Raw genomic sequence first — 27,927 nt, 5'->3', positions numbered from 1 at the left:
TACACGGCTTTACAAAAGCTTTGCCACTGTGGCAATCTGATCTTGTCTAATCAGTTACAGTCACGATTCCTCCCAACAGTCCCAAGAAGCCAGCCAGCATCCTTCCCATTTTAGAACTACGTCCTGATTTTCCGTAGCTGCCATCTGCAAGAAGACTGGCCAGGAAAAGCATTAAGGTTTAAGGTTTACGACCTACATGATGAATATAAGTGCCTTTTTACTTTTCAACAAAAATCCCCACCAACATACACATGATTATAAGCGCTGTGCTCCAAAGCTGTCATTTAGTCGATGGAACACTCAGCGATGCCATCACTATTAAATCTCTTTTAGACATCTGCTTTTAGAATTACCTTCAAGAACATACAAGAAAATGGTAGAAAAATAGACTTGGAAGAAAACTTAGCATTCACTGCTCTAAACTCCCCTCACCATGGCATCCCTTTCCATAGCAGCCTCATGGGATAAGCTGTCTCTCTCAGCTTCAATACTGGGCACTGGAGAGCCCACTACACCCATAAGTAGACAATTCCAACTGCTCAACTACTCTCTTATCAAAAGGTCTTATTACTTTGTACTTGACTCTTGTTTTTGGTCAAAGATGACATACTTATATGGACAATGAACCTTATTCACCAGATTTGGTGTCTTAACTTTCAGCTCTATACAAACATCACAATAAAAGATGAAGATCTGCAATCAAGGAGGAAGTTAATTCCAAAACTGCTCTGGACAGGGCCAGCATGTACTACTTGTACAGCCTCCCTTTTAAAGAGTATGTCCAGATTTCCCAACCAAAATCCTCCTTATTTTATATCCAGGCAGCTCTCTGTACTCCAAGACCCGTGCTCTTTGCAGTATACCACCCAGGGTACATAAAACTCAGCTCCTTAGCTACTTTGCAAATAATATTTATTGGTTCAAATGACTATGGAAACAGTAAATGAACAGAGTCTAAACTTTCAAAGTTCATGGCTTATTTTGACACTAACATAACCCTGGGCTTCTCTGAGCATTAGTTTCCCCTTCGGGCTACACCTGTCTTCTGGAGCTGTCACCAGGATTAAATGAGTCTGTCCTTAGAAAACCTTGATATCAGTACAGGTAGAGCTCAGCTAACTTGAAGTCTAGTTCTCTATTTTTCAGGTTACCTGCCACTCACTAAAAACGCACATAGAGTGAGGTTATGAACTTTAATGATTTAGGTAGGATCAGTTCATACCTAGTACCAGGCAAAGACTACCGTTGAGAACAAAGCAGGGGGAGAGAGAGAAAGAGGAAAACAAAAAACACTTTTAAGAGAGTTAAAGCTTACATTTGAAGGATGTCTCTCAGAAGATTTAATTTAATATAATTGGCGAGATTATCATTAAATCTCCAGAAAGTGAAAAGTACTAACTTTGCTTTGGAAAAGTAACAGGTATTTAATATGCATGTGTGTATGTATGTATGTTAGAGTACGTTGCCTTTTTCTTTTTTTTTTTTTTAAAGAATAACACGCTTATGTCTGATATACTTCACTTTAGAGTCAGGACAAATTAAATCATCATCAGGCCTGTTAAATGTAAAAAATGGCAAACCAACCTTGCAGCTTCTGATTTTCCTTCTCCATCCTGAGAAGCAGTATCTGTTGTAGAATGGCCTTTTGCCACAGCTCTCGAAGTTCACGAGATGTCCTTTTCTTTTCCTCTGGGACAGGGCCAAAGGGTCCATCTTCACAAACTGGTTCTAGAGGAGATCGTGGGGGAAGCTCTCCTAGCTCTGAATAATCTGGGGAGGAAAAAGGACATTTCAAAATGGTCATTTTTCTCCTTTTCTTCCTCCTTATTTTGTTTTCTTTTTGTAAGTGAAGTACAGTTGCTGTACAATATTAAATAAGTTACAGGTGTATAATATAGTGATTCACAATTTTTATAATTATTTTTTAAATTTTTTTATTGGAGTATAGTTGCTTTACAGTGTTGTGTTAGTTTCTGCTCTACAGCAAAGTGAATCAGTTATACATATATATATCCCCTCTTTTTTAGATTTCCTTCCCATTTAGGTCACCACAGAGCACTGAGTAGAGTTCCCTGTGCTGTACAGTAGGTTCTCATTAGTTACCTATTTTATACATATTAGTGTATATATGTCAATCCCAATCTCCCAATTCATCCCACTCTTCCTCCCCGCCTTGGTAACCATAAGTTTGTTTTCTAATCTGTGTGATTCACAATTTTTAAAGCTTATACTCCATTTATAGTTAATATAAAATATCGGCTATATTCCCTGTGTTGTATAATATATCCTTGTAGCTTATTTTATACATAATGGTTTGTAGCCCTTATTCCTCTTCCCCCTCATTCCCCCTCCCCGCTGATAACCACTAGTTTGTTCTCTATCTGTGTGTCTGCTTCATTTTTGTTATATTCACTTGTTTGTTGTATTTTCTGGATTCTACATAAGTGAGATCATACAGTATTTGTCTTTCTCTGTCTGACTTATTTCACTTAGCATGACGCCCTCCAAGTCCATCCGTGTCGCTGCAAATGGCAAAAATTCATTCTTTTTTATGACTGAATAGTATGCCATTGTACACATATATACCACATCCAGAATGGTCATTTTTCAATAAAAATTTATATTTAAACATAGTGCCTGATCAGAAAATTCTGCTCATTCAGATATTACACAATGATATCAGCAAATTTAAAAATCAAGTTTTAATATGCATTGAAAAAACTACACCTGAGCCACAAACATCAAACAAATTATACATCAAATAGTAAGCAAAAGTCGCATCAGCTGAGGAAATGTTCAAAGATACCACTTTGTAAGGTATAATACTTTATCTTCTTCTGAGTTAATGAGTGTATTATTGATAACAACAGCAAACATTCATACAGTGCTTTATACCAGACTGTTCTGAGGGTTTTATATATAATAGTTTATTTAACACTCAACCGCCCTAACATGTACGTACGGTAACTATTCAGTTTTAAAGAGAAGCAAACTAAAGCACAGGAGTTTACGTGCCTTGCCCAGTGCCACAAAGCTGGAAAATCGTAAAGCCAGGGTTGGAACCCAAGCAGTCTGGCTTTTACGTACATTCTTAACCACTGTGTTGTATATAAGGCTAGGTGTTTTTAAAAAAGATTAAAACTTACTTAACAGCCAAGAGTAACAGTGACCATTAATAAATCCTCTACCAAGTGCTGGGCACCAAGCCAGGTGTTTTATATGGACAGACTCATTTCATCCTGATGCCAACTCCAGAAGGCAAGTATTAGCCTGAAGAGAAAACTATGGTTCAGAGAAGCCAAGTAATTTGCCCAGGGTGAGACAATGTATAAGTTCATGCTTTCTGTAGATAGCCCTCCAATTTAGATATGCCTACTATTCAAATGTCTCCTATGCCATCAATTTTCAAATTTCTATTTCTTAGTTGAAACCTCTTTACAGTTCAGGAATTTGTGCCTTTCCCAACTGCAGACACTCTGCTGCTGGTACAGTGTTGTTGTATCTCACTAATACCTTACGGACACGCACAGAGACCATCCCACTGGTTCACTATGAAACTAGCGAAGTTCCCATACAAGTGGACCTCATCTGACACAGTGCATTCTTAACACATGCCGTGAAAAGCCCCGCTCAGGCAACCTGAGTCTCACAACCCTCCTGTAAGACAATACACTACCTCTTCCATTCAACAGCTCCAACACAATTCCATGTTATGACTAATTTATAGAACAGTCATCACCATTGCTCTTTATCTAAAGCTGGGTTTGTTTTCCTGCTATGAAATCAAGTACAAACTACAAAATGTTTAATTTCCTAATGTAACTTGTCCATCTTAACTCCTCTTGAAAGTACAGGATTTTCATACAAATGATAAGACATTAAGAATGCCTTATAATCTCTGTAAGCATTTAAATGCTTATCATCACATTTTTATTTATGTTTATTTCATTATGACCCTGTTAAACGAATTAAAATTCTACTTCTTTTGGAGGTAAGAAATAGACCGTTTATACACGTTACAGGAGGATGCTCACATGTAATGGTCAATATAAAAGCAAGAATTAAAATTGTCTATATTGTATGATCTCAATTTTATAAGTATTATGAGAGGCAGTACAGTTCCATGATTAATAGGTCAGGCTCTGGAGCCTGGCTGCCTGGTTTTTAATCAAGACTCTGCATTTATGGATTTTGTGATCTTCAGCAAGTTGCTTAACCTCTTTGTGCCTCAATTTCCCAATCTGTTAAGTGGGAATAACAGCACCTCCCTCATAGTGGTGTTATAGGGACTGAGTTAATACATACCATACAAACCACCTACAACAGGGTCCAACACACAGTAATACAGTGAACATTAGCTCTTATTGTTTGCTAACACATATTCATTAAGGGCACAGAAAAAAATACTGGAAGGAAACGCATCAAAATTTAGTCACTCAACATTGTAAGCTCTGAGAAGGCTAGAACCTTGCCACCTTGTCGACAGGGGTCTGTCCAACACCAAGCAGTCCCTGGCACCCAGCAGATGCTTGATAAATAATTGTTGAATAAAAGAAGAGATAGGTAGGGCTTCCGTGGTGGCGCAGTGGTTGAGAGTCTGCCTGCCAATTCAGGGGACACGGGTTCGAGCCCTGGTCCGGGAAGATCCCACATGCCGCGGAGCAACTGGGCCCGTGAGCCACAACTACTGAGCCTGCGCGTCTGGAGCTTGTTCTCCGCAACAAGAGAGGCCGCGAGAGTAAGAGGCCCGTGCACTGTGATGAAGAGTGGCCCCCGCTTGCCGCAACTAGAGAAAGCCCTCGCACAGAAACGAAGACCCAACACAGCCAAAAATAAATAAATAAATAATTGAAAACAAAACATGGGAAAATACCAAGGTATTAAAAAAAAAAAAAAAAGAAGAGATAGGTAGGTACTGGGTTTGGTGTGCTTGAAGTTCTTCTTTGTATTTCCTGTATTTTCTAAATGTGTGATAATAAACATTTTTATAATTAAAAAATTAAAGAAAATGCAAACCTGTTCTGATTTAAATCAAAGATTAAAAAATGTTCTCTTGCAAAACACTCAGAAGACAAATCACCCCTCACAACCTGTATACTCAGGATTACTCACTATTGAACACAATATAGTCTAAATTAATCCCTTTTTCAAAAGGAACTTTAGTCAGTATTCTTATTTAATCTTACTCTGCAGCTTGAAGTCTTCTACTTGAGCCCTTTCCCTTCATTTTGTTTTTGTTTTGTTTTCCTCTTTTACCATCTTGGCTGTTGAAACTCTGCTGGACCCTGCAGTTATGATTCAAGTTCTGCTTTATCTCATACTGGAAGTATTTACACTTCCTCTGGTTCGTAAAAGATTCTTGTTCCCAAAAAGTGATTCTTGTGAGCTGTCGGGGCCAATGTGGCAGGCGCAGGAGCGGTGGTTAGAGAAGCATTTCAACGGACCTTCACGTGTATAACAGAAAGAACCCAGGGACCGTCCCGTCAACAGAGCGTCGGGTGGACTTAATCTGGAGACTCCTTCCCATTCTTAAACCCTGCCAGTAAGACGAGGGCTCATCTCTCCTAGTCTCCTTCCTCAAACTGCATCTTTCCTGTCTGCCTCAGCCTTTCTCCTCCCGAGTGTCTTGAAAATTCCTACCATGTTAACTTTCAAACTGCGGAGCAATAAACAGAGCAGCTGTGCCTCAGGCTGGGCTGATGGAACACGTCTAGGAGTTCTGGCTGTTTGGTCCCCGGATCTACTTACTCTCTGCCAACTAAGCTGATGACAAGAACCACAGTCTATAGAAGCTTATGAAGCTCCAGGTTTTGCTATTTTCCTATTCAGAGAAATTAGATCTGCAAAGAGTCCAAGCATTGTTTGGTGATGACGACTGCGAGGTTTAAGACATAAACTGCCTCCCTAGGGTTCTTCTACTTTCGCCTTCTTTTTCTTATTATTAATCATGGCTCAGTTCGTTGAGCTCTTACCATGTGATGGGTCCTCGGCACAGATAAGCCTGTCTGACTGTCACAACCACCTCATGAGATAGGTGATGTTATCCCCTTTCTACAGCCGAAATAACTAAGGTGCAGTGAGGTTTTGTAACACAGCCAAGATCACACCTCTGCTAAGAGTCAGAGCCACAATTTGAACCAAGGTATATTTTCCTCCAAAGTAAAAAACGCTTTACCCAGTGCCTCTAACTTCCAGATGCACAAACATCACGTGGGTATCGTGCTGAAATGCAGATTCTGACTCAGTCTGAGGGAAGCCTGAGAGTCTGCATTTCCATTAAGTTCCCAGGTGATGCCACCATAGCTGGTCTCAAAACATACTCCGAACGGTGGGCTCCACATCACATTTTTAGTCTTCACTCCCTCACGTAACCTTATGTACTTATTATCATGACAGCTCTTCGTTTTCTTTCGCTGTGACTGCTAGAACCCAGTCCAAATGCTGCTGTCAGCTGCCTGAATTCAGGCCTTCACACATGGTCAGAGCTCATCCCAATCTTGGTCAGGGTACCAAGGCCCCTTGCAGAATACAAGGATGGATTAGGAGCACTGGTGTTAATTTCACCTCTGAATTAACTAAATAAAGGCTAATCCACGGTAAAGGTCAGCAAATAAACCTAACAATTTACAGCAGGGTTTCTCTATCCCAGCACTACTGACACTTTGGGCTGGCTAATTCTTGGTCATGGGGGACTGTTCTGTGCATTGTAGCATGTTTATCAGCATCCCTGGGCACTACCTACTAGATGACAATAATATCCGCCCATGCCAGCAGCGACAATCAAAAATGCCCAGACATTGCTAAATGTCCCCTGGGGAGAAGGGGGAACAAAATCATCCCCAGTGAGAACCTGAATCAGAATAAAATACCCATCACTTCCTCTCTCCTAAACCCTGGGAAGGGGTAAAATATATCCCCTTTGCCCAAGTTTATTTTATGTGGTAACAATTACGGATGTTATAGTCTATAATTAACAATTTTTAAAAATATACTATCTTTTGTTCATATTAAGAGTAGCCTAGTTACAAAGTAGTTAGTAATTTACAAAAGGGGGATAGTTAAATATCTGTTTATTCTAAATGTGGCCTGGCTAATCTTATCAATGCCAAAAGACCCAGATTTGGGACAAGGCTATAGCTTTGTGATCAGTCCTCTTTCACACATGCGTGTGCATACGTGTTTGGGGTGCAGTCTTATGAGATGTGTACTCATGTACGCAGGGGGTTGAATGGAGCGGCAGGGGGAGGATACCAACGTGAAAATGTTGGACACCTGTTGACTGAGAACCTTGTTCTAATAATATGTTCACTGTTTTAACTTGGATCATTCCTAAGCCATTTACACTAGTATTTGTTGAGTCTCTTATATGTACCCAGGACGTGATGTGCTCAGTGGTCTAAGAAAGGCTTTGCTGTTTCTAATATTCTCCAGAACAACAGTGGGGATCTGGCTTCTGTCCTCGACTTCTATTCTTGCTGAGAGGCAGCCAGCTAGAGGTTCAGGTGGAAGAGCGCGCCTTAGTGCAGCAGAGGCTGAGCAGGGGGCTGCCCCACCCCTCTTTGTAAACCTCTGTAAATGCGTACACCTTTTGGGTTCCAGTCCCTTGGGGCAAAATGTGAGAGATGACATTCACCGCCAACTGCCCCAACTGTGGGGACCACAGGCACCGACAGACAGCTTTATAAAGTCTGCAAAGCCACAAAACCACAGGGTTGCAGGAACAGGTCAGCCTGGGATTGGCTTTTACTATTCTGACATCTCCTGTAATGACAGGATGTAGAATGCTTAAATTATGTAGACTCTCAGAAACAATGGCCTTCAGTGGGTTCTAAGAATTTTTAAACCAGCCATAATTCAGGGGCCCTAAGAGACAACTGCCTGCGTCTAAATCACTGCTGTGACATTCTCAATAGAGTCATAAATATGACCTCTGCTGGTGTGTCAATATCGTAGATGCCGAACTGTTCTCCGACTGCTCTGTGCTGCTGTGTCCTCTCTGCACACACGTGTGTGGGGAAGAGCGTGACATCACACTGTTGGTGTGACAGGGCAGGAGGAAAAGGAACATGCACACGGCCTCACATCTGTCCAGCCTCCGGCTCTGCAAAGCCTGGAACACAGGGCTCCTTTCCTATGCTTTCACAAGACACTGATACCAAGGTTGAACTGCAGTTCTCCTCCCTTTAAAGATATGACATTAAATCACGCATCAGCTGCCCTGTAAGAAAGAGGAGCCCCACGAAGAAAATGAAGAGACAGACCCTTATTCTCCAATATTCCGCTTTTTTCTGTTATCCCACAACAGAACAGTTTATAACTCTCGCCATCCCTCCTGAAAAATCCTGGTCTCCCATGCCAAAAGAAAAAGAAAACGTTTAAAATTCCAGTTATTCTCAAACTTCTGTTTGAACGACATGAATAGACCTTGGAAACAAGAATTAAAACTGAACATTAAATCTCTGGAGAAAAGTTAACAACAGCAGGGATTAACATCTGCAGCATCTGTTGTTACCAACAGCTGAAGAAAATTTCTTAAAAAAACAAAGTAAAATGAATGTGTAGATTTAAGAAAGAAACAGGCAGTCCTCTAATGAATGCTGTCAAACTGTTGACAAAGTGCAAACTTTACCTATACTACAATGGAACACAGATGCCAGGAGAGCAGAGATCTCTGCAGTCCCTGCCGTATCCCGTGCCTGGGAAACAGCAGAGGCACATGGAAAGTCACGAACAAACAGATTCATTTACCCGAGATCTCTCTACACTCTACTCTACTTTGGATGTTTTATGGAAAATAACCCAAAAACAAGAACCTTGCTATTTTTCTACAGTTGCATTATATGATGGTCTAGCTATAGGAAAACAGAATTTTTAAATAATAACATTCTTTTTTTAAAAGAAATATTTTTAAGTTTTTTTCACCTGCTGCTAGAAATCCAGATATGAATATGCCACAGTCCCTCAAATTTCAAACAGGGTGATCGGGAGAAGTACACAACTGCTGAGAAATACAAAGAAAATATTCTAGAAGTTCAGCAAAGAAAATGAATTTCTCCTGTGTATCAGGTCAAGGGCATAGGCCCTGGAGCCAGATACCTGCGATCAAATCCCTGCTCCACCACTCATCTAGCTACTTAACCTCAAACAGGTGGTTTGAACACCTTATACCTGTATCCTCATCTGCAAAATCTGCATTCTAGTGCCTCTCAGAGGATTAGTGTGAGCATTAATTAGGCAAACATGTGGAAAAAAAGATAAGCCTGGCACATAGCAAGCATTCGACAAAATGTCAGCTATCCTTCTTATCAGCATCAGGTTTTAGGGACTGGTAGCTGTTCTTTAAGGACAAGTAAAATTCAGACAGGTGGAAATGACGGGTGCCACGTCTGGTACAGGGAGCTGCATCACAAGGCATGCAGGCGAATATCAGTTATCATGCACGACGGACCCATTCTGCTAATGACCAGATGGTGCACCTGCAAACAGAAGAATATGGTCAGGCCCAGATTACAGACAGCACTGACTGCCTGGTTACTTTAGGTATTAATTAGTGGGAATCATGGAAGATTTGGGGTTTTTACAGTTTTCAAAAGAAAATTTATTTCATTTATGCATTCTTTAGCGTTGGAAAGATATCCCAGCCAGCAGGGAATGGAGAGCTTGGCGGATCCGACAAATGAAGGGCTATTATGAAACAATGTGAAAAAGTGCTAGGGTTGGGGGGTAAGCTCTGAAGACAGAAGAGCGAGCCGAACTCTGCCTGAGACGGAGTGCAGCGGGGTGGTGGTGGTGAGGGGATGTAATGGGGAGGCAGGCACACAAGTTTTTTGTTTAAGAAAACAGACAAGAAATGCAGAAACTAAAAACAGCAGCAAGAGCCCTGCAGATCTTTATCCCTATGCCCTCCCAAATCAGCCATCTGGGTGAGTTTCCAAGGCTCTATTAAGATGCGTTTTGGACTCAGCCTGGCGAGGAGCTGTGACAACAGCTCACAGCTCGAGGGGAAGCAGGAAGGCGCAGGGCGGGGATGGGGGGCGGGGGGAGAGCCAGACAGAGGCACGGAGAAGATGACTGAAGGGAAGGCACACAGCGGGCGCTCCTGGGGAGCCGGGGGGCCAGCCGACAGCGCCCCCGGCTTCCTCCCTCCCTCCGGAGCTGAGCTGGGAGCACAGGCAAGAAGCACCCCTGTGGGGGGAGGTAGTGCCTGGGAAAGTCAAGGCCTACATAAGCTTGAAAAGAACCAAGAAAAGGCTGTAGACACATGAAGTTTTATTTAGTGCACTGGATAAAATTACCCTTTGAGAGGGACTTCCCTGGTGGTCCAGTGGGTAAGACTCCACGCTCCCAATGCAGGGGGCCCGGGTTCGATCCCTGATGGGGGAACTAGATCCCGCACGCATGCTGCAACCAAGAGTCCGCATGCCGCAACTAAAGATCCCGCGTGCCACAATGAAGACCCCTGGCAGCCAAAATAAATTAAAAAAAAAAAAAAATTATCCTTTGAAATGAATGGCATTTGTTTTTGTATCTGCAAAGGGGATAATATTGTACTTTTTGGGAGGGCTGAAGGTCGGGGCTCTCGTTTCTTGATTAAAGACAATAAAACTATAAAGAGGAACAAACATCCAACCTCAGTCGGCATACGAAATGCTGATCTTCGTCACGGTTTGATCTCTTCTATTACCGCTTATATAACCTTGAATTTCAAATTGTGGTTCCTGCAGTTTTATGAGACACGTTGAGGTGGAGAAGAGCCACCACCACCAAAGGCCCTTGGGTCAGGGCCACCAGGACAGGTGAGGGGGTGAGTCCAGGACCCAGGCCTGCCCCCAGGGGACCCCCCTGCTCACTCTGCTTCCCTCCCCTGGCCTGTGAGGGAAATCGTCAGCACTCAGAGGGGCACGGACACGTAGGGCTGAACGGGGCACTGGAAGGTGACTCAGCTCAACCCCCCTTCCCTTCCCAACGGGGAAAGTGAGGCCCGCATAGTTCACCCCGAGCGCTTACTTGTGCCAGGCAGCGTGCTTTCCAAGTACCCACACATCTAACCTCACCACCGCCCAGTAAGCGAGGACTGCTGTGACAGCCTCGGTGACCAAGGCCTGAGACGTGGAGCTGGTTTGCTGGTGGAGCCGGACTGGCTCATCCCAGGGCCTCGGGGCGATGGGAATGAACACAGAAGAGGGGAAGAAGGCCCTGATTCCACATGTGCTGCCACTCAGCAACCCGGAAAGCAGCATGGCCCTGACCGCTCCTGCCTCGGCCTCCTCATCCAGAGACCACAGTCGATGACAGCACCCACCTCCCACCGCTCTGATGCAGGGATTAAATGAGAACCCTTGAGAGCGCTGACAGCAGTGCTCGGCCAGGGGTCCTCGAACAGGGGTATGTGCTGAATTGCTCTTCTCCTCATTATTCTATCTATTTTCATCTAAACCTGGCAAAATCTTTGTGCTGTTTAGACTTCTCCACAGTCAGACTGGGGCTGGGGATAAAAAAGAAAACTGGTTTGCTGAAGGATACTGGGGAAGACAGACACGTACGCTATGAAGAAAATAACAGTGTTGTCCTGGTCACCACCTTAGTGTGTCCAGGACCCGCGGTCCCAAGAGGCAGGAAGCACTGGAGAGGCCCAGCCACTCTTACAGCGGCTGGGCTGCCCTTCTGGCCTTTCTTTGTGTGGCTGACTTCCTCCTCCAGAGCTCAGCTCCAAGGTCGCGTCTGGGAAGTCTCCTCCTGTCACTCCCTGCCAGGTCCTTTATGCTCCCTCGGCACCGTGGCAAACCTCAGCCGAGCCTCTCAGAGTCTGAGAACGGCATCCCTGGGGCTGACAGTCACTGCCCTGAGCACAGACGATAACGCCAGAGCAGCTCAGAGAAGCAGGAGGTCAGGGCAGCCCTGGAGTATCTTGGGAAAGGTGAAGCACAAGGGAGAGAAGTCGAGGGGGACGGTCTAGGCGAAGGGAACAAGGAAAACCAGGCACCGAAGGAGGAAGGAACAAGTGATGCCTCCATGCGGCATACAATTCCAGGCCCAAGTGACTGGGGCTCAGCTCTTTTCGACAGTTTTATTCTCAAGCTCATGAAAAACTATTTTAAAACTTTATATAAACTTTACATACATCTATCTATATGGAGATATGTGGATATCGGACATTTAGGTAGATACACAACGTTTTATATATAAAGCTTTATAGGACACATTACACATTAAGGTGGTGATCACCTCTCGGACCAAACAATCATTTAGTTCATCCTGAGAACAATGGTGAAATGAAACCAACCTCTGTCCCCCAAGGGGACAGCTGAGTAGGCCACCATGACAGGGGTGACAGTGTGACAAGTGGCAGGACAGGAGCCCACAGGGGTGGCCAAAGTAAGTGCAGAGGGCCATGATGGAAGACCCACCTAGTCTGCCCCTTCCGTGGGGAGTGGGCAAGGGGCAGTGGTGGAGGGACTGGTCACGTCCTAAGTCCTGCAGCGTGCCCAGGAAGGCCACCCCCTGTGAAGGGAGGGAATTGAAACAGCCCATCGCGGTGAGTTCCTGGGGAGTTTTGAGCAGTTCCACACGACCCTGGGAAAGTGCGGGTGGGGTGAGGTGGGGGGAGAGCATGCAGAGAGTGAGAAACGAGTCTGGTCAGACAGTGAAGGCCTCCTGTGCTAGTGAAGCAAGACCGCCATCCTACAGAAGCTCTAGAGAAGAGGTGAAAAAAGGACCAGTCAGTAAGTTCTGTTTCCGAGAGCCCGAGAGCATTAAGCACATGGAGATCTGCCCCAACTGCTACCTCAGCCCTTCGATCTCATCCACATGGATTTTTTTTTAAAGGGGTCAGACCACCCAACGTTCGTCACTTACATGATTGACTCTCCGTGACGAAAGCTGCTGGTCAAGCCCACCCTGCTTGGACCTCGTTGTGGGTGTCGAGGGTGAAATGTCTTCCTGACCCCACTGCCCACACCAGCACATGGGGTCACCATCACCAGAACCCAGGCCACGGGTTCAGTCCACGGGAGTAGTTCTCAAAGTGAGGTCTGCAGACCAGTAACAACCGTATCACCTGGTCACTTGTTAGAACTGCAAATTCTTGGCCTCGCCTTAGACCTACTAGATCACAAACTCTGGGGTGGGACCCGGTATCCTGGGTTTTCGACGACTGGAACACTTACTTTAGTATAACCTAATAGGTTATACTATTTAGGTTTACCTTAATTGGTGGTTTCACATTATATAACACTTGGGAACAGGGATCCTTTTTAAATAAATTATTTCAAATTAATTCAGCAATGACTCCATCCATTATAGATGATCTGACCATTAAATAAAAATTTTAAATGTAACATACCTTGCTTTTCAAACACTAGCCAAATCTTGTTTTTCTCTTTGTCGAAGGCAACTGTTTAAACTAAAATTAATACCATTTCTTAAGAACTGCATTCAGAAAATGGTCCCTCCCTGCTGACCCAGATAGACTACCCACAGTTACAGTGATAATAAATTTCCTTCCAGAAAACTTCCAGATATGAACATAAATAGTCAGAAACATACACCCAGGAGTCACTCAACACAAACAGAAAAATACTAAAAGCTAAGATCACGATTTCTCAGCTCGTGTTTTTTAACCATCTGCACAAAAGCAACTCATCTGTTTACCACACGGCTTCCAGGACCTCCTGTGCTCGGTCTCCGGGGCTTTTCTGTGCCTCAGTTCTACTGGGCAGGTGAAAAGAAGCCTACAGAGGAAACCGTCGTTCTCACCCTCAAATCCCCCCCCCCGACCACAGCACAGGGTGTTAGGCGGGTCACAGTGCGGCCTGGTGAGAGTGACGTGGCTGCACTACGGAGCGCTGGCTTCCAAACTGTATCCCAGGACGCTCTGTTAGCAAAGGCCACACGGGGGGCCAGGAGAGAGGCGGGGGGCAGAGTGGGCTTAGCTGAGGCCGCTAAAACAACATACCATCGACTGGGTGGCTTGAACAACAAACATTCGTTTCTCACAGTTCTGGAGGCTGGGAGTCCAGAATCAGGGCACCTGCACGGTCAGGTGCCTGGGGAAGGCCCTCTCTCCGGTCTGCTGCACCCTCACATGGCAGAGAAAGAACTCTGGTCTCTTCCTTTTTCTTTTTTTTTTTTGGTCTCCTTATCAGGAAGGAAGACACTAATTCCATCATGGAAGCTCTACCCTCATGGCTTCATCTAAACTTAGTTACCTCGCCGAGGGGGACCCACCTCCAAATACCAACACACAGGGTATTAGGGCTTCAACATATGAATTTAGGGGAGACGTAAACACTCAGTCCACAGCAGGAGCAAATGTGGTTCTAAAGTACTCCTCCAATCCATTTCAGCATAGCAGGTCTGAGTTAATGTTTTACAGGGCCTCTGTAAAGTTTCCTTAAAAAAGAGGTCAGTAGCTAAGAAAAAAATGAAAAGGTCTGAGAGCACAAGGCTTTATTATGACCTAAAGGAATAGGCTGGTCTTTTGAGTCTTGGTGGATTGGCAAAATCTAGATTTTTTTTTTTTTTAAGGGGGAGGGGAGACCCGGAGACCAGAACAAGGGACCTGCTTGAACTTGCCATCTGTGTCACGAACGTGGCTACTGGTCTGCGCTGCCATGTGGCTTCTATTATAAGCCGGGTCCTGGACTGGACTTAGAAGTGAACTGTCACCTAGGCTACCTTTTATCCTGCTTCCTCACCTTGCCCACTTCCTTGTCAATGCAGGACCTGATCTACCCTGCTGCAAGAAGCAGATCTAGAATGCTTCTTCCAACCAACAAGCTGCAGGGCACCACCTGGGCACACACTCAACAAACACGTGCTTCCAAGCCCTCAGACGATCTCGGAGTGTATGCCAGTGCCTGCTTCATGAGCCCACCTTCCTATTAAAATCGCTTGAACAACCCGTAAGATGATGGAGATAAAAAGAACAACTCCGTAGACTCAAGACATGAGACAAACACAGGTTTTCAATATAAGATCGGAGAAAATACATTCAAGGCAAGAAAGCATTAAGGTTTTGTGAAAGAATCAAGAGTCAAGACATAGTTTCTGTCACACATTTATAATATAGATGGATAGATTTTGTGTATTTAATTTGTACTTAATACTTATAAAGCCTGGGGTGGAAAAGGATCACTTTATCTTAAGTTATAACCCCCAAATCATTAAGGCTTATGCCACAAAACAGCACTGCATCAACGCAAGACAATAAGAGAAATCCTCCGGGGAGTTTAAAAGGCTCTTCCCCTCGGCAGCCACAGCTTTCCAATGCAAACCTGAACTTGGCTATAGTCATACTCAGCAGTTCCCATCCTTTTTTCTCCCTCGGTATGTATTTGTCTCCCTGACTACACTTCATGTTCCTGTATCTAGCATTAAATCCACTTTCAGATCAATTCCTTGTACGGCACTCTGTGTACGATTCGGCACTCAGAATCTCTGCATGCTAATTAAATGACACACACTAAATCTCCTTCATCCTGTCACTGGCAGGGGATGGATCCTGTATGTAAATTTTGGACTTTCGCTGAAAACAATGTTATTGTCCTTGACGACATGATGACAAAGACTGAGGTATAGAGAGAGCTGTTTTGCGAGGCAGAAGGAGCAGCGGCCACAGCCACGGAGGCCTGAGAGCCGACTTTGAGGGGCAGTGGAGGAGGGGGGTGGGGGGACGGTTAAGAGGAGCCGTGGAAGGAGAGAGGAGGCCGAGAGCCGCCTCCACGGCGTCCAGTCTCAGAGGGACCAGGAAGATGATAAGATGCTGATTTTCAAGAAGGGAAGCCCTATTTTTTACCCTCCAGCTCAGGCGAGGGTTTTCAGAAATGGTGACTGGTTTTTTTTCTTTCCCTATGAAAAGAGCAATATTTTAACTGATCTGCAGAGAAATTAGAGACACTAAAAATATGAAAAAAAAGAAAGAAAAAGTTACCTATAACCCCACCTCCCAAAGATAAGTGGTCATAGGGGTCTTTGCTTGGATTTTCACTGAAAATGTAAACGTGGATTCTGGACTGTTGTCAGCACCGCACTGTCGCCGCCTCGGTCCACAACCACCCTTTGCAAGCATCACAGTGGGGCCAGGGTCTAAAGCCCTGAGGCACGCCCAGCAGGAGCAAGACGGTGGGATCCTGACCCCGGGCCCATGTGAAGGGGTCAGGCGGGGCGGGCACACTGAGGACTCATCTCCACGGAGGAGCATTTGAAGCTACTCAACTAGAAATAATCAGAAATGAGAAGGTCACATCACAGTCCCATAATCCCCCGAGACGAGCTGGCAAAACATTCGGTGGGAATTGCTGGGAAAGGGGAAGAAAGTGGGAATGGGAAGCAGAGGTCTTTAAAAGGGGCCCGGGGAGAGAGGAATGTGTGACTAAGGAAAAAGGTCAGAAGGAGAGTGGGAGGAAAGGTCCCAAAGGCAGGACAGGTGGTCCATGAAGGGACACAACAGTCCTGCAGTGAACTCTGACCTAGTCACCGACGGGGTGAGGGATGAACCGCTAAAAGCCCCATTACTAAGTCTGCTAACCTCCCTCCTGCCTCTCATGCATCTGTGACTAAAAAAAAAACTAACCCCACCCATCCCATTACACAATGCTTATCTGGATATGATCTAAGGTCGGAATCCATGAAAGGAAGCTCACTGACTTAAAAGTTAGGAAATACTTTTGTGCTTTACTGGGGAGAGGGGATGGGGAAGTCCACACTATGAAATAAGAGGTTTAAAATAGTGAACCCAATTCTTCCCCCAACTCAACACAATGCTCATTGGGTTACATGTGGAAATGTGACCTTTCCACCTGGAAAACCCCAGCCTCACTGCCTGGATAAGGGCCCATATCCTGAAAGAAATCAACTTGGGAAGTAGCATTCTCCTTGGGGATCCACATACCTTGCGCAGTTGGGAAACTTGGGTTTCAGCGTTAGTAAAGTTTCAAGCTTTGATGTCTTCAACTAGAAAATGGAAGCAAACTACATGACCACTGAGAAGGCTTCTGTCCCTTAAAAGTCAGTAAACTGATACTCATTCAAAACTTCAGCAGATTTCAAACACTTAATCTAAGTGCTTATAAATAATATAACTTAAAGTGGACATGTCAAGTTCAAACGGTCTTTGAAAGCTGATTTTGTAATAAGCAAATTTCTTAAATATTACCATAATTTACTTTGCCCAAAAAACTCATTAAAGAAGGCAACAATCTGAAATTCTCTAACTGACCATAACTGAACATGACAAATCCCAGCACACTGAGTGAGCTTCAGCTAGTAAGAAATGAGAGGTGTTACATGGGCACAGGACAAAATAAAGAGGGGAGAAACTGACTGATTGAAAAAACCAAGTAATTTGGTAAAGAGTTACATATCTGCCACTCCAAGGGCAGATACTTTTTTAAACATCCTGGCACAGCACAGATAAACCAAGCACAGCACACTCTGCTTAAAAGTGGCACCTTAAACTCCAAGGAAGGTTTCAGCACAGGGGGAAATCTACCCTCTGGAGTCTGGCAATTGTGGGCTTAGTTGGCCAGGTCGCACCTCACTGCACTTGCTAACCTCCAGGACAACTTGAAAGCTGCATGTTGTCTAACCTTTTGCTGGGACGATTTTAAAGAGTGAAACATCTATGACTAATTTCTTTACAACAACTCCCGGTCTTTTTGTCTCTCCCATCAAGAGAGTTTGAAAAGGAACCAGACCCCTGCATCTGTCAGCACTCTTGGCCTGCAGTTTTTCCACCTCTGAATTCAGAGCACAGGGCCCCTCAGTGAGGCGGGGCCTGTCCCCACAGGCGTGCACCTGGGGTGGAGCAGGAACATCAAACTGCTGCCTGAGGACTCATGTTTCCTCTGGCTGTGACTTCAGGCAATGACACGCACTTCGCCGAAAAGCTGAAGCCATCCTGCAAACCACCAGCACACTGCCCAGGAAGCCCAGAGAGGTTCTTTTTGGCAACATGAGTGTCTTCCATATGCCACCGAGCCTCTGACTGTCCAAGCACATCCTTTCGCTTGTCCTGAAGGTCTGGTGTGATCAAAGGGAAGGCGGTGGGGTGTGGAATTAAAGAGTGGCTGCCATTTGTGGAGGGGACTGAGAAGGCAGCTATTTTTATTTCCTTCAAAACTCTGTTTGGAACAGACTGCCTTCACTCTAGCTCTCATTTCTTGGGTCCTTCCTCAGTGGTTGCCCAACATCCCTAACTCTATGAGGTGGGTGCCACTACTACACCCAAGAGACCGCTGAGGATTCTGTGGCAACCGCCTCTAGTCAAACAGCTCATAAATGGAGGAGCCAGGACTAAAGCCCAGAACAGTCTGATTTTCAAATCCATACTTTTCAACTCAACAACAACAAAAAATCAAATAACTCAATTTAAAAATGGGCAAAGGGCTTGAATAGACTTTTCTCCAAAGGTGATATAAAAATGACCAACAAGCATATGAAAAGATGTTCAACATCGCTAATCATTAGAGAAATGCACATCAAAACCGCCATGAGATATCACTTTGCACTCACTAGGAAGTCCACTTCAAAAAAAAAACAGAAAATACAAGTGTTGGTGAGGATATAGAGAAATTAGAATTCTTGGGCACTGGCTAATGGGAATGGAAAATGGTGCACCTGCTATGGAAAACAGTATGGCAGTTGCCCAAAAAATTAAAAAGAGAACTACTCTATGATCCAGCAATTCCATTTCTAGGTACATATCCAAAAGAATTGAAAGCAGGCTCTTGGAAAGATATCTGCACACCCATGTTCAATGCATCATTATTCACAACAGGCAAGAGACATAAACAACCTAAATAGCCATTGACAGATAAACAAAATGTACTCTATACATACAGTGCAATAGTAAAAAAGGAAAGAATCCTATCATATACTTTAACATTGATGAACCTTGGGGACACTACGCTAAGTGAAATAAGCCAGTCACAGAAGGACAATTACTGTATGATTTCACTTATATGAGGTAACTGAAGTAGTCAAACTCTTAGAAACAGAAAGTAGAATCATGGCTGGCAAGGGTGGGGGGAGGAGGAATGGAGGGCTACTGTTTAATGGGTATAGAATTTCAGTTTTGCAAGATTAAAAAGTCCTGCAGACCCATCACACAACAATGTGAATATACTTAACACTACTGAACTAAAACACTTTAAAATGATTATGATAAATTTTATGTTATGTGTTTTTTACCACAATTAAAAATTTACAACCATTTTTCAAAAATCCACACTCTTAAGCAGGATGCTACAGTGACTACCCAGTCAATCATCTCTTTCTGAAGTTATACACAACCCTTTTTCCCTCAAGCTGCCAGGAGCCATTTGCAGGCATATTCATTACAATGGGAGTCATCCGCTAGCACTGAGTTTCACTTTATTCTGCCTCGTGACACAACAAGAAAACAAAGGACCACAGGGCCCATTTTTAAAACTCTGGCAACTCATAAAGGGCAGGTGTGCAAGGAAGGAGTCTTGATATAGATGAAGACCTGAGATTCCAGGATATCCTCCCAAAGGTCACTGCAATTCAAAACATGAAATCACATTCCCAAGTCCTGTCTCTCCGCCAGGCAGACATGTGAGGGTTTCCCAGGGCATGCACTTTTGCCTCATTTAGGCCCAAGCTCACATTCATTATGCAATACTGCCTCTCGTGGAAGGAGACAGTTAAAGCTCACCTCTCTGACAAAGGAAGGAAGGAGGTGAGGTAGTAGGCCCAAGGTCCTAGAGGTGGGAAGCAACACAGCAGCCCGCAGCCCAGACCCACCCCCCTCCAGGGCTGTAACCAGGATGCTCTGAGGTCGGCCAACTCCAGGGTGCTGACCCTGCCCATGATTCCTAAATACAATGCAGACGAAGGCTCCTGTGGGTATTATGGTCTTTGAGCCTCAATCTTCCCATCTGTAAAATGAGGTATTGGATTAAGAACCCCTTTTCTTTCTAACATGAAAAGCTCCAAATAATTTAAGCTACCAACAATATCAAGGAGACTTTACTGAGCTCCACAGACTCAGGGTATCATAACTGGAATATGAAGTATTTAAGTGAACAAAAGAGCCCTTTTACCCACCATCCAAGAGTCTGTAGTCTCAGCTAAAAACCAGTGCAGACACACATGCCAAAGACAATGGGGACAGAACTATACCATTCCAGAAAGAATGAAGTAGCAAAAGGATGATAATGAAACCATATCTGACCCACAGCTGGTAGCAAAGTTATAGATCACAACCAAAGGAGCTGTGAGAGGTTGAGGGTGGGACAGCCAGGGACCGTGGCAGTGGACTGGAGTTGATATTAATACGGGTGACCAAGAAGGCAAAAGCCAAAAGCCTCCACTGAGAGGCTTCTAGGGGGGAGATGACCCAGGTCACTATGCCACAACAAATAGACACCATGATATGTTTGCTTTTTTCATATCATTGATGCTACCTCTTCAGAAAAAAACAAAACATTATATTATCAGGAACCTTAAAATGACTTCAACCAGAGTTTAAACTTTAACAAACTATGTTATTTTAGAAATAGAACATACTGATTTGGACTAACCTATTGATTACAATTTCAGAAAAAGCATTTAGTTGTATGGAAAGAGCAATCAGAGATGATGGAACACGGTACTTTTTTTTTTTTTTTTTTAAAGATTTATTTATGAGGCTTCCTTGGTCGCGCAGTGGTTAAGAATCCACCTGCCAAAGCAGCGGACACGGGTTCGAGCTCTGGTCCGGGAAGATCCCACGTGCCTCAGAGCAACTAAGCCCGTGCGCCACAACTACTGAGCCTGCGCTCTAGAGCCCACGAGCCACAACTACTGAAACCCACGTGCCACAACTACTGAAGCCCACGTGCCTAGAGCCTGTGTCCTGCAACAAGAGAAGCCACCACGATGAGAAGCCCGCGCACCGCAAAGAATAGCTTAGCTCCCGCTTGCCGCATCTAGGGAAAGCCGCGCGCAGCAATGAAGACCCAACGCAGCCAAAAATAAATAATTTATTTTTTAAAAAAAGATTTTTTTTAATTAATTTATTTCATTTCATTTTTGGCTGCACCGGGTCTTCGTTGCGGCACGTGGGATCTTCGTTGAGGCATGCGGGATCTTTTGCTGTGGCGCATGGGCTCTTCGTTGTGGTGCGCGGGCTTCTCTCTAGTTGTAGCGTGCAGGTTCCAGAGCACGTGGGCTCTGTAGTTTGCAGCACGCGGGCTCTAGTTGAGGCGCATGAGCTCAGTAGTTGCGGCACGCAGGCTTAGCTGCCCTGTGGCATGTGGAATCTTAGTTCCCTGACCAGGGATCGAACCTGCATCCCCTGCATCAGAAGGCAGATTCTTTACCACTGGACCACCAGGGAAGTCTCCAACATGGTATCTTTTAAGATACCAGAAATAGAGAAAAGGGTTCCATGGGCTTTTATATTTCTTAATTTAACTTTTAAAAAAATTTTTTTATTAAATCAATTCCCAAACTATTCTCTGAAACTATCAACATCCTGAAATCTTATTTCTGCTGGAACCAGAGAAATTTGGAATCTCAATAAGCATTAGACAACAAAGTGCTCTGGGACCTCTGAGGCTCCTTCCCAGGGCGGGTGAGCAGGTGGTAAGTGGCCCTTGGGAGCAAAGGTTTTTGAGACAGGTAACAGCAGTGGCAGGGAGGCCAAGAAGAAGAACCCTTCAAATGAAGACCGTGTATCTTTAACCTTTAGGCTTGATTTCTGCAAATTAAGGCTGTCATTTTCGCAACTCAAATTACTGGTCATGCCAAGTTTAATAATTCAATAGAAGAAGCGGGAATCACCAAGTGATCACCTGTAGTTTAAGCCCACAAAAGAGAAGTGATTTTACAACTGGGCTCATTTCCAATAAATCTGAATACCTGGTAGCATCATGATTTGTGACAGAAATGTGCTTCCATTTTAACCTCCATAAGGCTAAACATGTATTGAATGTTTCTTAATGAAAAATAGTTTTTCCTACTATCAAAATGTAACTACACTGTAAAACTGAAAGAGAAACAGGAAAATACCACCTCTGACCAAAACTTATCAAAACTTCTGTAGAATATCAATATGTTTTCTTTGTATTTTTTTCCAGGTATATGTTATTTTTTACACAGTACAGTCCGAGTAGTTAACAATAGAATACCCATGTTTGGTTAATATTCCAAAATCATATACCCCCGCCTCCAACAGAAACCAAGCACCATCTATAAACCAAGCCCTGTGCCAGGTCGCAGAACCATAACAAGACAGTGTCCCTGACTCACGGAGCTGGAAATGGGTTTCGGAAATGGGCTCCCAGTGCGTGCAGCAGTCGGGCAAGAGCTAAGCAGACACAGGCGTGTGAGAGGGCCCCGAGGCCAGCTCACACACACACACGGCTGTGCCCCAGGTCCACGGGGAAGCCCAGAGTGGCCAGCCTTTCCTCCTCCAGGGATCTTGACCACTTCTGGCTGCTGAGCTGCGTGACATCTATTTGCTCTAAGAATTCCAAATTCTTGTTACTGGGTAAATTTATCAATCGAGCTTCATTCCCAGCAGAGGAATCTTTAACAGGTCACTCAGCTTCTATCCAAGTACTCCTGGTAACAAGAAATTTACATACATACTTGCCCACACACATTTTCACCTACTTTTGGATAACCACCAACTGTTAAAAAGCTTGTGAGCCCCGGTTACTTTCACTCTCCTGGTTCTGCCTTTGGTTGGTTAGCAATATAATTAACGAGAACACACTGAGAACACACTGACGTGTGGTGGCCGGAGGCTATGCCCTTTCTTCCCAGCACTGGCCCTGCTCCTCTCCTCCTCACAAGCCCAGATAATATCTTGGGTGGGTCCCCACTGCCATGCTGGTACCACACTTCTCCCATCCCTCCCTGGATGAGCTACCATGACTTGGGCCAATCAGCTCCCAAAAACCTGGCAGTCAGGTACAGGTAATTGGATGCCTCTGGAGCTAAAATATCATACGGACTCGGGGGCTGGCAGACCGTATACAATGATGAGCAAGCTGGGAAGGCTGGTGTGCAGGATGAAGAGGAGACCAGGGAAAAAAAAGAAAAAAGAAAAATTACATGATACAAAAGAGAGGGAGCCAGAGAGACTTCCTGGGTTCCTGACAACGTCCTAGTTCCTGACTCTTGCTCTTATCTTGAATTTTACGAGCCTCCTTCTGATTAAGCTTGCTTGAGTCATATTCTGATTCCTGCAACTAAGTGATCGTTGACTGACTAAGGCAGGCTTACGCTCATCTGTCTCCTGAGCATCCTCTGAGCACTGCCTCCATGCGGTGGGCATTTGAGGACAGCCAAGAGCAAGAAACAACTTCCTCTCTCAAGAAGCTGGAAACTGGTTGAATAAGCAAGAATGGAACTTAATTTGGGAAAACAAACAGGTTGGTGATACTCGATCAGGTCTGGTTTAATGGAAAGAGAACCACAATTCTAGTTCATTCTACCACTGACTACCTGTTTGACCTTACGTGGGTCCCTTTCTCTCTCTGAGCCTCAGTTTCTTCATCTGTAAAATAAGGAATGTGGAACAGATAACTTTCAAAGTTCCCAGTTACTTTTAGGATTCCTCGAAAGCAGTGGACTCACCTTGTACATATCCAGTAGCGATCATTTTAGAAGCCGGGTGGGTCACAGAGTACCTTGCCTCTGCCCAAAGTCCACCACTTCAGTTAGGAGGGAACACAGCACAAGCGCCACCTGCAATGTGCTGTGCTTGTGATCCTGAGTCGAGTCAGGTCGAAGGGGGACCTCAGAGAGTCCACCACCCAGAGCAGTGTGTCCAGGAGAACATGAATGAGGGGAATGGCCCAGAGCTGTGCTCTTGAGCACCCAAAATGAGTCCAGGGCGTGGAACTAAATTTTCACATTTGAGTTTAAATAGCTCTAGGTAGCTAGTGGCTACCATGTTAGACGGTACAGATCTGAAGGTCAGGACAAAGAACCGCAAGACAAAGCAGCAGCGGTCCAATAGGGACAAACGAAAACCCTAGGGAACATCAGAAATGGAGAGGCTGACCACACCCGAGAGAAAGGAGGAAGAAATGGCAACAGGGAAGTGGGCTGAAAGATAAGGAGTCTGTCAGTGTTAGAGTGTGCTGGGCTGGGTGTAGAGGGGAGGAGCTTTCTGGGCACAGGGAAGCAGCACAGCCCACGACGGGGTGGAGAGACACTCTGCCTGGGCAGGGCTGCAGCCCCTGGGCCCCGCCCCACGTCCACTCTCCCCTCCATCCCCACGGCTGGGCACCCCTCGTACAAGGTGGCCGTGTGCTCAGCCAAGAAACAGTGTCGCCCAGCCTCCCTACAGCCATGAGTGACCAGGTGACAGAGTTCCGGATGATGAGACACAAGTAATGCTCATCTAGGAACTTCTTGCAACAGTTCGCTCTCTTGGTGTAGAGGGGTCAAGCCCCCGCCCCGCTCCTTGTTGCCTCCTCCGTCATTCTGCTCAGAGCTGTAGGGGAAGCTGAAGGTGAAGCAGCCATGTTGTGACCAGGAAGCATCCAAGAGGATGAAACAGAAAAGTAAAAAGGACCCCAGCTCACTGGGAACATCACGGGGCCAGTGAATGACCTTGCCTTATCATCAACCAGACTTCTTGTTACGTGAGAAAAACTAATCCCTCTCCGGTTACACCAGTGTGGCAGGATTTCCAGTACATTCAGTCAGACACAATCTCTAAATGATGTCAAAAATCTGGTACCTGGAAGTGAGGGGCTGAAAAAGGTGGAAGGGGCTGCACAGAGGAAATTAGGCAAATGAATGGAAACCCGGTGACTTTGCCATGTGCTGGTGGAACATCTGGTCTAACAGTATGTAGCCTGCTGTACGCTGGGACATATACCAGGTGTGACTGAGACAGGAGCGTTAAGGACAATGGAAGAAAACTTCCAGGATGTGGCACACAGATTTCTCTCAGGCAGAATGATGAACTCAAACCACACTAGCCATTTCGCAGAGACAGAAGAAATACCCCTTTGTTAAGGCAGGTATCCCCGCCTATGGCCTCTAATCTAAGCCCCACAATCTAATGAGCCTCGCAGGGCAGAAAAAGCCCACTGTTTCTATATCCCACCCCCAACACAAGGCTTGGCAGGAGACAAGGCTGGTGCTAACAGGAAAAAAGAAAAACCTCGCCTTGGCAACTGGGGAAGATGCTGCCGCAAAAGACAATTCCAAAAACCAAACTGCAGAGGTAAGGCTGTAACCTCTCATCGCCAGAGCTGTCCTTAATCAAAAGTTCTCAAGCGGGGCTGCCCTGGTGGTGCAGTGATTGAGAATCCACCTGCCAATGCAGGGGACACGAGTTTGATCCCTGGTCTGGGAAGATCCCACATGCTGCGGAGCAACTAAGCCCATGTGCCACAACTACTGAGCCTGTGCTCCAGAGCCCGCGAGCCACAACTACTGAGCCTGCATGCCATAACTACTGAGCCTGTGCTCTAGAGCCCGTGCGCCACAACTACTGAGCCCGCGTGCCACAACTACTGAGCCCACATGCCACAACTACTGAAGCCCACGTGCCTAGAGCCCGTGCTCCGCAACGAGAAGCCACCGCAGTGAGAAGCCTGCACACCGCAACGAAGAGTAGCCCCGCTCACCACAACCAGAGAAAGCCCTCTCACAGCAACAAAGACCCAACACAGCCAAAAATAAATTTAAAAAATAAATAAATTTATTAAAAAAAAAAAGTTCTCAAGCTAACACACCTGGAGAGGGAGAGGAAATGAAGCACAATACTTAAACTTACTGTGGAAAACCCATTATTCTCTCAGGTATAAAATGCATACTTGGGACTACAAGTTATTTTCAGAATTGTATAAGACCATAATCACATTATTCCTACTTTGGTAAATGAGGTTTAAAATCTTGTTAGTACTCATTCTGCAAATATTTTCACTTATATGAAAGTGATAAAAACACATTTACTTGGAAAAACATCCATTCAGAAAGCAGTTTAATGTGTCCCTTTGCTTTATCTACGGATTTTACAAAACCACGAGGGCGCTGAGTGTGCCAGCAGCTGTAATTCTGGGGCCGCTTGCTCACATCCGATGCAACGCCCGGCCTTGCCCCTCCAGGAGGCACAGTACATTTTTCATTTAAATGAATGAATTTAATAGAACCATTCAACTAGGAAGATTCTAATTCTGTTTTTAAAAAATTAGAATTACCAGTAAATAATGCCCCAAACATGTGCTATATTAGCAGGAGTTAACATTTAATTCTAGAACACTTCCAACATAAGAATTGTTTTTTCACTCTAACGCAGCTTATCACCACACAAACACTAACTTCAGTGAGTAAACCAGTCAAAACTCCTGATAAATTTATTCCTGAAACTGTCAACAGCTCATTACTGTGATTAAGATGCTGGATCTAGAGCAGAACTGACCCGATTGGAAAAGTAACTGGGTGAACTAAGTGCCGTGGGATAACTGTGAATAATATGGGCACGTTATTCAATATTTCTAGCCTCCTCTCCAAAATAACGGGCATAGTACCAACTGCATGGAGTTGATGTGAGGATTATCAGCTAACTGTGTGAGAGTGCAAACACTAAATGCTCAGTACATGATAAGGATAACGACAATGGCTATTATTAATGTTCAGTTAGTTTTACTGCAAAGAAGATAGAATTTGTTGGCTGTTTCATAATCTGCCATAAAATACATTTCTAATTTTCAATCTTTTTTTTTTTTTTTTTTTTTTTTTACTAACAACCACTCAGGGCTTTTTTGGCTGGAGTTTAAATCAGAATAGGACGTACCCTTCCTTGCCCATCAGCTTAAGAAATTCAGAGGACCTCAAAGTGTGGTCCCCAAATCTGCAATGTCAGCATCACCCGGGAACTTGTAAGCACTGCACATTCTCAGGCTCCACCAAGAATTCAGAATCGGAAACTTTAGGGATGAGGAACAGCAATCTGTGTTTCCACAAGTTCTCCAAGGGATTCTGGGCACACAGTTTTGAGAACAGCTGAAAGAAATGTAGCCCTGGGCCAGTGTCACTAACCTGCAGCCCTGGGACTATCTCCCCTGCCTCCCAGAATGGGAGAGCTGTGGAAGCCCTGACGGAGGTTCCCCACCCCTCGCCTTCCCAGGAGCTTCTGGGGGAAACACCAAAATCCCCCGCACTCGCCCTCTCGGCCTAGAGGGGAAGAAAGGCAAACACGGCCAGCAGCAGGGAGGCTCACCCACCCCCACTGGCCTAACCATCCCCATGGTCAGAATCATGGGTGGCAACTCAAAGCCCCCCAGAGAACGAGGTTCCACACTCACCCTTAAAACCCTTTCTTAGCACACGACCACACAAAACCGTGTAAATGAAAGTTCGCAGCAGCACTATTCATAAATGGCCAAGAGGTGGAAACAACCCAAATGTCCATCGACTGGTAAATGACGATATTTGAGGTCTATCCATACAATGGAGTTTTGATTGACCATAAAAAGGAATGAAGCACTGATACGCGCTACAACATGATGAACCTTGAAAACATTAGGCGAAGCGAAAGCAGCCCCACTCATGGAACCACACATCGCATGATTCCGTTTATATAAAATGTCCAGAATAGGCAAATCTATAGAGACAGAAAGATGATTAGTGGTTGTCTAGGGTTTGGGGGGACGGGGGTTGGTTTTGGGAAGTGACAGCCATGGGTTTCTTTCTGGGGGACAAAAATATTTTAAAATTAGATTGTGGTTATGGTTCCATAACCATGTAAATACAGAAAAATACATTGTATACTTTAAACGGGTGAATTGTATAATACGTGAATTTTAGCTCAATAAAGCTGTTTTTTAAAACAAAACACGAGCTTCCTGCCAAGGACTCTTCCTTTGAGTTAATCTACACTCCCCTGGCAGTGCTGTCCAGGCTGTAGGGTACCATCATTCTCAGGGCCATGTAAGTGAAGGGTCCATA

General features: G+C 44.8%; 1 protein-coding gene across 8 annotated transcripts in view; it reads right to left on the bottom strand.

Annotated features, from left to right (window-relative positions):
* TBC1D1 (TBC1 domain family member 1) overlaps nt 1–27,927 on the bottom strand; it is a 226,826-nt gene that overhangs the window by 34,763 nt on the left and 164,136 nt on the right. For all 8 annotated transcript variants that reach the window (XM_061192156.1, XM_061192154.1, XM_061192155.1 and 5 more), the window contains one exon: nt 1,585–1,770. In XM_061192156.1, coding sequence (XP_061048139.1) covers nt 1,585–1,770 — 186 coding nt within the window. The remainder of the gene's footprint in view (nt 1–1,584; nt 1,771–27,927) is intronic.

Source organism: Eubalaena glacialis, chromosome 5, assembly GCF_028564815.1.
Source record: "Eubalaena glacialis isolate mEubGla1 chromosome 5, mEubGla1.1.hap2.+ XY, whole genome shotgun sequence".
Classification (NCBI taxonomy): domain Eukaryota; kingdom Metazoa; phylum Chordata; class Mammalia; order Artiodactyla; family Balaenidae; genus Eubalaena; species Eubalaena glacialis.
The sequence above is the reverse complement of the archived record's forward strand: the minus strand, read 5'-3'. Positions and strand labels throughout refer to the sequence as shown.